At 34.7% G+C, this 10,749-nt stretch overlaps 3 protein-coding genes across 7 annotated transcripts; 2 read left to right on the top strand and 1 right to left on the bottom strand.

The window, feature by feature from the left end:
• Positions 1-364: 364 nt before the first annotated feature.
• LOC111274682 (developmentally-regulated G protein 2-like) lies at positions 365-5,392 on the top strand. 5 transcript variants are annotated; one of them, XR_016334167.1, is made up of 12 exons: positions 365-431; positions 952-1,041; positions 1,192-1,259; positions 1,756-1,832; positions 2,083-2,263; positions 2,597-2,653; positions 3,421-3,495; positions 3,739-3,858; positions 3,951-4,121; positions 4,514-4,627; positions 4,748-4,913; positions 5,068-5,392. XR_016334167.1 is itself a non-coding variant. In XM_022859516.2 (12 exons), exons 2-12 carry the CDS (start codon positions 972-974, stop codon positions 5,161-5,163), a joined length of 1,200 nt encoding a protein of 399 aa, XP_022715251.1. In that variant the 5' UTR covers positions 365-431; positions 965-971; the 3' UTR covers positions 5,164-5,392. The 5 variants fall into 5 exon arrangements, 4 of the variants coding, with proteins under 4 accessions (XP_022715251.1, XP_022715249.2, XP_022715250.1 ...); XM_022859516.2 differs by having other exon boundaries at positions 965-1,041; positions 4,743-4,913; XM_022859514.2 differs by having other exon boundaries at positions 4,743-4,913.
• A 449-nt stretch (positions 5,393-5,841) lies between these two features.
• On the top strand, positions 5,842-8,346 carry LOC111318617 (putative pentatricopeptide repeat-containing protein At5g37570). Its single transcript, XM_022921492.2, has 2 exons — positions 5,842-7,226; positions 7,413-8,346. The coding sequence occupies exons 1-2, from the start codon at positions 6,206-6,208 to the stop codon at positions 8,054-8,056; spliced, it is 1,665 nt and encodes a 554-aa protein (XP_022777227.1). The 5' UTR covers positions 5,842-6,205; the 3' UTR covers positions 8,057-8,346.
• Positions 8,347-8,989: 643 nt separating this feature from the next.
• On the bottom strand, positions 8,990-10,068 carry LOC149511264 (F-box protein At5g49610-like). The gene is made up of 3 exons (XM_089755137.1): positions 10,009-10,068; positions 9,659-9,951; positions 8,990-9,542 (listed from the first exon to the last, which is right to left on the bottom strand). The coding sequence occupies exons 1-3, from the start codon at positions 10,066-10,068 to the stop codon at positions 8,990-8,992; spliced, it is 906 nt and encodes a 301-aa protein (XP_089611263.1).
• Positions 10,069-10,749: the final 681 nt, after the last annotated feature.

Raw genomic sequence — 10,749 nt, 5'->3', positions numbered from 1 at the left:
GGAATGACTGACGGTAGCCTTGAGCGCTCAAGGGGGAACAGGTTGCTAGGTTCCTAGTGTCACCTATACTACTACTACCACTACTTGCAAATCGAAACCAATACTTGAAAAATAAAACTAACTACGAAGAAAAAGAAATAAAAATGGTAATAGTTCTGGTTTTGGTTTGAAATTTCCGATTCATGACTACGCTCTTCATCTGTCATGATCTGTACTCACTTAACCAAATCTTATGGCCGGCATTGTGGCCCAAAAGGCGAATGTGCTTGAAGACCTATTGCTTGGGCTTATCGTTTGTCTTTTAGGTCTTGTCTTGGGACTTTTAAGCCCTACTATATATCGTGCGGCTGGTTCTATTTGCTTTACCTCTTCTTTCTTTTTCTTCTCGTCCTCTTTTCTCTGCTCTGGAGATCGCCATTCACTCGGTTCTGGTAAGTCTTTCATCAAGCAAATTTTCTGTCTCTTTGTTGAAATCAGTTCTATACAGTTATGAGGTTACTATCACATACTTCCTAAATTTTTCCTTTTCTTTTCTAAAATGTTTGCGCAACTATTTCTAAAACCCACTTGCTTTTTGTCGGATTTATGATCAACAATCAACTCCTTTTCCTTCTCGTCGTTTATATCTTTGTACTTATCGAGAGATTGAAAAGAAGGGAAAAAGGAATCGAATAACTTCGACATTGTCAAAGTTTCCTTTCTCTCCTTTCCCATCGTTTTCTCATCAACCAAACACGGCACCTTCATTGATTTTTGTTCCAAATTGTTCTTGTTTCTTCTGGTGGTATAATTGGGTTCTCGTCAAAGTTTAGTTTTTCTTTCAATATGTATTGGTTTTTGCATTATTTTGTAGGATTTAGCCTTCTTTTACTTGTTTGTATTTTATAAACGTATACAATTACACCTTTTAGAAGCTAAAGCTGTGTCTTTGTTCTTATTTCATTAGTGTAGTATTTGAAATCAGGAAAATAATGGGGATTATTGAGAGGATTAAAGAAATTGAAGCCGAGATGGCTCGAACCCAGAAAAATAAGGCCACAGGTATACATTTATATCACTTTGCATGCATATATGAACTGAATTTCCTTTTCCTTCATTTCAAATCCATTTTTACTTGTTTGTATTTGATAAATATTGATCATATTGAAAACATTTAATGTGTTAACTATTTTTTTTTTATTGAATACACAGAGTACCATCTTGGTCAGCTCAAGGCAAAGATTGCAAAGCTAAGGACACAATTACTAGAGCCACCAAAAGTGTGAATGTTTCTTATCCAACATGAATGGATTCTAAAATTTATTGTTTTATGTTGATATCATCAATATGAATTTATTTTCTTGTCTAAATTCTGCTTTGCCGCATTTTAATTTACTTGTGCCTTCTAATAATGTTACCATTGATCTTTACATCTTTTTAACAATTTCTAAGTCTTGACAGGCCTATCACTTTCTATTATTTTAATTGTTTTTCATTGTTTAAGCTCATAGCTTCATTTCCACTTTCTAGGTGGTTTAGTCTTTTTTTACTATAAATTTACCCAAATCTAACTGCTCAAATAAGTTATTTTTTCTTGCTTGGTTGGCTAGATGTTTAATATATTGTAAGAGTTCTTAATGATTAAGCTGTTTGTTGCCTGGCTATTAATCTATTATAGATTGCACTAGTTTTTCTTTACACTAGCCATGCAATATTCTTTGTCTTTTCTTTTCTTTTTTTTTTTTTTTTAAACTTCTTTTTCAATCTATGAATCAGGGTTCTAGTGGGGCTGGAGAGGGTTTTGAAGTTACAAAATTTGGTGATGGACGTGTCGCACTAATAGGATTTCCAAGGTCCATACCTTTATCATTTGAATTAATGCATCTTAATTTTGGTTTTATCTCACTTAAGATAAATGCATTGATGATACTGCTCAATTATTGCCAGTACCTTCATTCTAGTCTGCTTGCTTCATCTGCTTTCACAAATATATAGGAAAATAAATGTTATGCTCTCAGATTGGTACAGACACGCATTTATGCCCTCTGTGTACATTTGTTCTTTGGAGAGGAAGCTAATTATTGCATTGTATTCTGACTGCAGTGTGGGGAAATCAACCCTTTTAACAATGTTAACTGGAACTCATTCAGAAGCTGCATCATATGAGTTCACAACACTTACGTGCATTCCTGGTATCATACATTACAATGATACTAAGATTCAACTGCTTGATCTTCCTGGAATTATTGAAGGTGCTTCTGAAGGCAAGGGACGTGGGAGGCAGGTAAAATTTTGTGGTTTCTAGTTTTACCTGGTGATATGTGTAGTCATCTATTGGTATAAAATGTTTAGTTGCTACATGAGAGAAATTCTGATAAACTTTTATTGAATGTTGTTTGATTAAATGCTTCACATGCACCTAGGTGAGTATTTTGTTGAAGTTGGGTTTGGGGGTGTTGTATGCCTACATCAAAATTCCCACTAAGAACAAGATAATATTATATCTTTCTTTTACATACTGTTCAACTCTATGATATGTTTTATCCATTCTTATGCTCAGTTTGGTTGAGTAGGTTTTTTGAATTCAACATGTTTTACGAGACTGCTCTTTTCTCAGGTTATTGCTGTTGCCAAGTCATCAGATCTTGTGCTTATGGTTCTTGATGCCTCTAAAGTAAGCATCTATATCATAATAGTAGTTTTTGGGGTTGAAGAATTGGTGGTTTTGCTTATTATAGTATGTTCTCTTGATTAGGATGCTCAAAAATTGTTATTCTGTTACTTAGGAACTTAATAGAGCTGTGTTTAGTACTTTCTGATCTAGTCCCAGGCAGGTTTTGGTTGGAAAGTGTTAGAAAGAGAAAATTGATAAGCATGGGAGGAAATTAATCGCTCTCTTTATCTTTTGGTTTAAGTCTAAACATGCCTGGTTTTGAACATCTAAGATTGTGTAATTGTAAGATGAAAAATCGTTTCTCTTGATTGAAGCCTTCCCAATTATGTCCGTGTCAATGTGTATTTGTCATGACATACATTCTTTCTTCTGGATTGCTGTTGGAAGAGGTTTACAGTAGTCAGTAATTGTCCAGAATTGTTCTTTTTTGCCCTCCTTTTTTAAATGCTCATTTCAGTCTCACATTTTTTTTCCTACACAGTTTTCAAGTTTCAATTTGTGCTCTTGTAGTTGTGCGTATTTCAAGCTTTCCAGTGACTATTAGTGGTTTACACTGTTGACAGACGTTGATGTAGTTTTAATGTTTATATTTGCTATGGCTTGTCAGTGCTGTCACTATGTATGTCTTTTTCCTGAATCCTTAATATTCATTGTTGTTGATTTGTTTACTGTTAAACTTTTAGGAGTGATGTTATTTGCTGTTGTTGTTTCCCCTGTTTTTATCAACTCTTTCCTTATGCCTGTGTAATCTGCTACAAAAATGTCAGAGTGAAGGTCATCGCCAGATATTAACCAAGGAACTAGAAGCTGTGGGTTTGCGTTTAAACAAGAGACCGCCTCAAGTAAGTTCATTCCTAACCGTTGTCAATGTGGTATTGTTAATAATATATTAGGTGCATCTCTAGGTTCTAAAGTATTGCATTGTTGTTTGCCTAAAGAAAAACGAATGATTTTCACATTGCAAATGGTTTAATATTGACGAGTTCAAGTTATGTTGAAATTCTGATGAATTCTTTTTTGACAATAACTTCAAGCATGTATTACTGCAGTCTGCTTCATTTTGGGTTTCTTTATTTCATTTGTAGATATATTTCAAAAAGAAAAAAACTGGAGGCATCTCTTTCAACAGCACTTTACCTTTAACTCATGTGGATGAGAAACTCTGTTATCAAATTCTACATGAATACAAAATTCACAATGCAGAGGTATGCAGTCTTGTAATGAATTGATTGAATTGATTCAATTTTTACAAATGGTGTTTCCTTACTCTGAGGTATTCCTAATGGGTTCATTTCAGGTTCTATTCCGTGAGGATGCCACAGTGGATGATTTTATAGATGTCATTGAAGGAAACCGCAAATACATTAAGTGTGTATATGTTTACAACAAGATAGATGTCATTGGTATTGATGATGTGGATAAGTTAGCCCGTCAGCCAAATTCTGTTGTCATAAGCTGCAATCTGAAGGCATGTTCTTCTATCCTTTTCTAAATGTTAATAGCTTTTGGCAATAATGAATAAAAGGAATGGAAATTAAGGAGTATAGTATTGGTTTTAAGATGAAACTTGTCTCTTCTAATGACGTGCAGAACCAGCTGACCTGTTATCTCATTTATTAGCTTTTGATGGTAATAATCATACATTTGATGAGACCTGATGCTTGCTGCAATTTCTTCGTCGTGCTTTTATGGAGTTCATTGTCCATTACTTGCCAAAAGGACACTAAGATGCTGTCAACTAGAACATCAAGAACAAAATGCACGGCAGAATTAGTTGGAGAAAAATATTGCCTGTCAGTTACATATTTGATGCATGTGGTTTGAGAAAAATGTTGATCTATATGCCTGTTGCTTGTGCAGCTGAACTTAGATAGACTACTTTCTAAGATGTGGGAAGAGATGGGGCTTGTGAGAGTATACACAAAACCACAAGGCCAGCAACCTGATTTCAGTGATCCCGCGGTTTTCTCTGCTGTATGACACATCTGTTCTTGTCATTGCATTTACCTCTAATATTTTATACTTGTTAAATTTATGCAGGAAGTTTGTTCTTTCTTTCTCTTATTCTATTTTTCTTGGCATGACATAGGATAGGGGTGGTTGCATGGTGAAAGACTTCTGTAATCACATTCATAGGAATTTGATAAAGGATGTAAAATATGTTCTAGTCTGGGGAACAAGTGCAAGGCATTACCCTCAACATTGTGGCCTTGGGCATGTTCTGCAGGATGAAGACGTTGTTCAGATTGTCAAGAAAAAGGTATTAGATACTGTTAATTCATGTTCATATTAACTTAATGCTGTTTGTAATAATGCTTTTCCAACAATTTAAGAACTTGCTTGGCTGAGTGGGAATGGACCAGTTTATTTTTTAATAAAAAGGAAATTGAACGAAAGGGATTTCGATTTTCCAGGAAAAAGAGGAAGGAGGTAGAGGCCGCTTCAAATCACATTCTACAGCTCCTGCACGAATATCTGATAGAGAGAAAAAGGCTCCCTTGAAGACCTAACCATGTCCATATTCCTTGCTATGGAAAAAAGGTTGTGGACTGGAATGGAAATATAAGAATTACCCTTTTGTTGTATTCTGAGTAATTTCATCAAGCAGTATTATCAAGTTGATTTGTTCTTTTTTCTTAATTTTATTGTAAATTTTATTCCTTGAAATTTCATTTGGGCCTTTACACCGAAAATTATATCTTGAAAATGTCATTAATGACTTGGGTCTTTTGGATCTAATATATCTATGTAGCAAATATGCCCCCAGCCCAGAGGATGATTGGTCATTTGATTGGGACGTGGTTTTGAATAAAGGGTCAAGGATAAGCCCATTAGAGAGCTATGGCTTAGTGTTGCCGAGAAACACCAGCCTAACACTAAGCCATAGTATTCCATCCATCAAATCTTGAGACGTGAAATATGACTTAAAGCTGGAAACTTCGGGGAAAAATTATTTACGTAGATAAGATAATTTTAGATATTATTTATCAAAATAATATAAATAAATAAATAAATAAATAAATATGATGTAAAATTTTAATAAAAATTATAGTTTATATGTTTATATTGATTTAAATTATAATATATAATTTTTATATAAAATATAATATAAATACAAAACATTTTAAATATTTTATATTATATAAATATAGGAATTGTCAGATGTCCGTGTTTAGGCATCAGTCATCTTCTTATTCCTACTATTTTTTGTAACCCAGAAATAATCCTATTGAATGAACGAAAAGCCAGCAAAACTTAACCTTTACATAAGAATAAACCCTTCATCAAGGCCCAACAATTGAAGAAAAAGCATGACACACCAATCTAGAATGATGTCTAGCACCAATTTTTAATATAAATATTAACACCTGTGTTCCATCTTCACACCAAATCTAAACCCTTGAAGTCATAATTACAAACAGTTTGGCTTTAAAACTGAAAAAAGACACAGCCGTCAAACAAATTTAATTGAGCTTTTCTTTGTCAATTATGTAAAGAGATCATATTCATGAAAACCATTTACTTTCCCTTCCCATTTAAATCACCATATACATGTCCCAAACCCCATTCCCAGCCAAAAGAAAACAATTTTCAACCGTTTCCCATTACCTCCTAGTTAACAGAACAACAAACCAACTTAAACAAGCCCACTCTTTCTTACTGAAAACCCTAAGTAAACCCCAGTATCACCATTTTTTATTTCGGTTACTCACCCGGATTCTTCATGTACCAGATGACAACATCTGCTACGCCCGCCATGTGTTCGACCAAATACCCAATTGCAAAAACCAGTTCCTTTGGACTTCCCTCATACGCTCCCATGTTTTCCATGGTCATTTTATCCAGTCTATCCTATTATACTCTAAAATGCAGTGGAAAGGCATATCACCTTCTGGGTTCACCTTCTCCTCTGTTCTTAATGCTTGTGCTCGTGTACCGGCAATAGTCGAAGGCAAGCAAGTTCACGCAAGAGTCGAAAAATCAGGTTTCTTGGGGAATAATGTAGTGCAAACAGCTTTATTTGATATGTACGCGAAATGTGGATTCGTGTTGGACGCGGAAAGAGTGTTCAATGCAATGGAAGAGAAAGATGTTGTTGCTTGGACAGCAATGATTTGTGGTTACACTAAGGTGGGATTGATGGATAAAGCACGGTGCTTGTTTGATACCATGGAGGGACGCAATATGGTTTCTTGGACAGCTATGGTTGCTGGCTATGCAAATTATGGTGACATGGAAGCAGCTAAGGAGTTTTATGACAGGATGGTGGAGAGGAATTCGGTTACTTGGCTTGCTATGATCGCGGGCTACGGGAAGTGCGGTGACGTGAGTGAGGCTAGAAGAGTGTTTGATGAGATAGAAAAGCCGGATGCTTCGTGTTGGGCAGCAATGGTGGCTTGCTATGCCCAGAATGGATATGCAAAGGAAGCAATTGAGGTTTATAAGGCAATGAGAGATCAAGGTGTCAGAATTACTGAGGTTGCAATGGTCGGTGCTCTTTCTGCTTGTACCCAAAGTGGAGATGTTAATATGGCTGAAGCATTGACTAAGAATTTGGAAGAAGGATGCTGTGGTAAGTTCTGTTGGTACTAGTAATTTACTAGTATGGTACTATTATATATGCATTTGAATGCTAGGATTGATTAGTTTGCTGGATTTTTATGTCTTTTTTTGTCTTATTGGGTGTAAAAAAGAAGAAGGTTATGGCACTGATTTCTTTTTATTATTATTATTATTTCTTATTGCATAATGAATTCAGATAGGACGCTCTTTGTATCAAATGCGTTAATACACATGCATGCAAGATGTGGATGTATGAAGCAGGCATGGAGGGAATTCTGTAGAATGAAGGAGAGGGATGTAATATGTTATAGCACAATGATCACGGCCCTTGCTGAACATGGAGAGTCCCAGGAAGCTTTGATTTTATTCTCAAAGATGCAGGAGGAAGGAATCAAACCAAACCAGGTTACATTCATAGGTGCCCTTAACGCCTGTAGTCATGGTGGATTGGTTGAAGAAGGCTGCAAGCTTTTTGAGCTAATGACACAAATTATTGGCATTGTGCCCTCAACTGAGCACCTTACTTGCATGGTTGACCTCCTTGGAAGGGCCGGCCACCTTGATAAAGCATATAATCTTATCATCGAATATGGACATGCCTCGGATGCTGGAATTTGGGGTGCTTTGCTTGGAGCTTGTAAGGTTTACGGTAATGATGCATTGGGTAAGATTGCAGCCAGTCATCTCTTTAAAATTGAACCTGAAAATGTTGGAAATTATGTGCTATTGGCAAATATTTATGCTTCATTAAACAAATGGGAGGATGCAGAGAGGGTGCGGAAGATGATAAGTGAAAAGGAAAGGAGGAAATCTCCTGGTTGTAGCTGGGTATCAAGATGAGAGAAACAAAAAGAACCTATAAAATCTTGTGCATTTTTGGATTACAAGACTATGGTTCTGGTTAAGAGTGAGTCACTCAAAATATAGTTCACACATTGGACAACTGTATATTAAGCCATGAATTCAGATGCATATCAATCATAATTATTGTAATATAATTAATTAATTATACAAAAGTACGTAAAGTTTACATTTTTAAGTAGTGATTTGTAATTGATTAATTGCAATATTGTAATAAAAAAATTTTAATTAAAATGATCCCGTCTAAATATCTTAAATAATTATAAAAACTTGTGTATTAATACGCTTAGATGGTGTTAGGTGTAAATATAAATGAAGCATATATTATCAAGTTGATTATATAAAATATTTCACAAATTAATTATTAACCTTAAGTAAAAATTTTGTTTACTTACTTTTGAATGCTTTGTTCTTAACTATTTAAATTTTAATGAGTATAACATTTTATTTTATTTTATTTTATTGAAATATGTACTTTTAATTAGCAAGTTCTAATATTTTAATTTGTTTATAAAAAAACTAAGGTTGCTATGAATTACGTCCACCGTACCTAAAAAAATAATGCCTATATAAACATGCACATGTAGAAGAGGAAGAATTTTTATTATTTATAAAAATTCTATGCGAAAATCTTTTAATTTTATTTGTGGAATTAAAAAATTGTATTATCAATATATTATAAAAAAAATGAACTCTTATTAGAATATATAAAATCAAATGTAACCTCAATGTATATTTGAAAATTGAAATTTCCTTAAAGAATGAAGAAAAAACAATCCATTTGTCATATACAATAATCAATAATAGCGTTAATGATCAATTGATCATACATTTCAAAACAAAACTAATAAACTCAGTCCCTAGATCAGTCCCTGCAAAGTGAAGCAATTGTAAACCAATCCCAGGCGACGTCTAATACATGGGTTGATTATCCGATTCGAAAGGGAAGATATTGCGACCAGAGATGAAGTCACTGCACACAGGAGTGGTTGAAGTTCCATTTTGGAAATCATACCAAATCAAATCCTTAAAGTTTACCACAACTGCAACATGACGGTTATAAAAATCAACGACAGTATCCTCATCACCAACATTCATTACCATCTCTCTTGTCAGCTTCCAAGTTTTTCTCGGATAATTTTCCATCACCCACATTTCCACTTTGTTGTCACCCATGGCTTGTCTTGCAAGAGCCAGCTTACCTTGGTATTTGACAATCTGTTTTGTAGGATTAAAACTGGTCATGTTATCAATGAATTGTTCTGGCAAGTCGATTAGTTTCCACATGTCACTGTTGACGTCGAAGGCGAATATCTGGTCGCTGTAAGTGAACCAATGGAATGCTCCTCTAACAAAAACTGGGGGTCCTTCATTCAGCATCACAAAGCCAGATGATTTTATGTTCTCTGACCTCTTCCAACTACCCTTTGCAGAATCAAAAATCTCACAGAAGATAGTGCTGCATCTAGAATAGATATCAATGCATGTCATTGTGGAGGAAAAATGGATTAGTATAAAAAGTTTAAAACAGTATTATAATAGCCAAAATGATGACTAGTTTTGGTCTAGGATGAAATTTACCGTGAAAAATCCATAGGCTTTGAGAGTCGTACGATCTTGTAATGCAACGGTCGAGAATGGAGAACCACCATGGCATTTCTATAAGTAATAAACCTTGTTTTGGGGTTGGGTATTTTCACCCATTCTCCCGTAGTTGCCTTGCAAACATAGTGCGATAATCTTCTGCTTACGCAGTAGACCAAACCCCGGTTTGACACGGCTTGGACGGTTACCTGATGATCAGGCAAAAAATTCAGAAACAATGACCTGTCTGGCAAAGGGTTATACTGAGAAACATAGTATATGTCTTCTTCCTGTCAAAGTATTGGATTAAGAACCCTGAAAAAATGCCACTTCTTCTGCAGTAAAACTTCATGAAACTCGGCTCGTAGGTTCCTTGGCTCAACGCTTTGCTCATTATTAGCCTGCATTGTTCCAGGGTTTCAAGCGAAACTCTGGTGAAATTTTGGTAGACCAGGACATGATCAGGCAAATAAGGACACTTGGTTTCAATCCATGGAAAACTTTTTCTTTGGCCTCTATTATCTGAAAAAAATATGAATTAATCCAATTTTTTATTGAGACCCTAAGGATTTTTCTTTTAGTCTTGGGAAAATCATTTGAAGATGTCGGCGAAACACGCACTGTTCATAAGAAGAGGCGGCGGCCATGAAGTTGGCATTTGACACATTTGGAATTATCCATGAAGATTTGTATGTACTTTTTCAGCATCTCAGAGGAAAACATTACATGATAAATCATAATGATACAATATGCACTAACTTTTAGATTTTATTACTTTTTAAATATAATGAGAGTAATTTCGTTTCTAAAATGGTTTTATCACACTGAATTTGGACAGTGTGATGTTTTTTGGCTTCTAAAATTCAAATGTAAAGGTTTTATTTTTCTACTGATTTTTTCCATTTCATATAATGTATATACTAAATTTGGCCCTAAAATCAACCAGACTCCTAAATTTTTTATATGTGAAAACTTTTTTATCTCACCATTTTGGTATGAGAAAAAGATGGTCTATTTTTTTATATATGTAAAAGGTTTAGAATAAGGAAAAGATTGATTGTAGGTGGTTTGAATTTTAAACCTATTAA

Source organism: Durio zibethinus, chromosome 26, assembly GCF_047325235.1.
Source record: "Durio zibethinus cultivar Kanyao isolate XHJ-2024 chromosome 26, ASM4732523v1, whole genome shotgun sequence".
Taxonomy (NCBI): Eukaryota; Viridiplantae; Streptophyta; class Magnoliopsida; order Malvales; family Malvaceae; genus Durio; species Durio zibethinus.
The sequence above is the reverse complement of the archived record's forward strand: the minus strand, read 5'-3'. Positions and strand labels throughout refer to the sequence as shown.

Bases quoted from the DNA above. Each gene is read 5' to 3' on its own strand.
- LOC111274682 (XM_022859516.2), top strand. From the start codon at position 972: ATGGGGATTATTGAGAGGATTAAAGAAATTGAAGCCGAGATGGCTCGA. The intron at 2,654-3,420 runs GTAAGCATCTAT...CAAAAATGTCAG, and splicing joins TGGTTCTTGATGCCTCTAAA to AGTGAAGGTCATCGCCAGAT. The intron at 4,628-4,742 runs GTATGACACATC...GGCATGACATAG, and splicing joins ATCCCGCGGTTTTCTCTGCT to GATAGGGGTGGTTGCATGGT.
- LOC111318617 (XM_022921492.2), top strand. From the start codon at position 6,206: ATGTCCCAAACCCCATTCCCAGCCAAAAGAAAACAATTTTCAACCGTT. The intron at 7,227-7,412 runs GTAAGTTCTGTT...TAATGAATTCAG, and splicing joins TTTGGAAGAAGGATGCTGTG to ATAGGACGCTCTTTGTATCA.
- LOC149511264 (XM_089755137.1), bottom strand. From the start codon at position 10,068: ATGCAGGCTAATAATGAGCAAAGCGTTGAGCCAAGGAACCTACGAGCC. The intron at 9,952-10,008 runs GTTTTACTGCAG...ATACTTTGACAG, and splicing joins TACGAGCCGAGTTTCATGAA to GAAGAAGACATATACTATGT. The intron at 9,543-9,658 runs GTAAATTTCATC...TATCTATTCTAG, and splicing joins AAGCCTATGGATTTTTCACG to ATGCAGCACTATCTTCTGTG.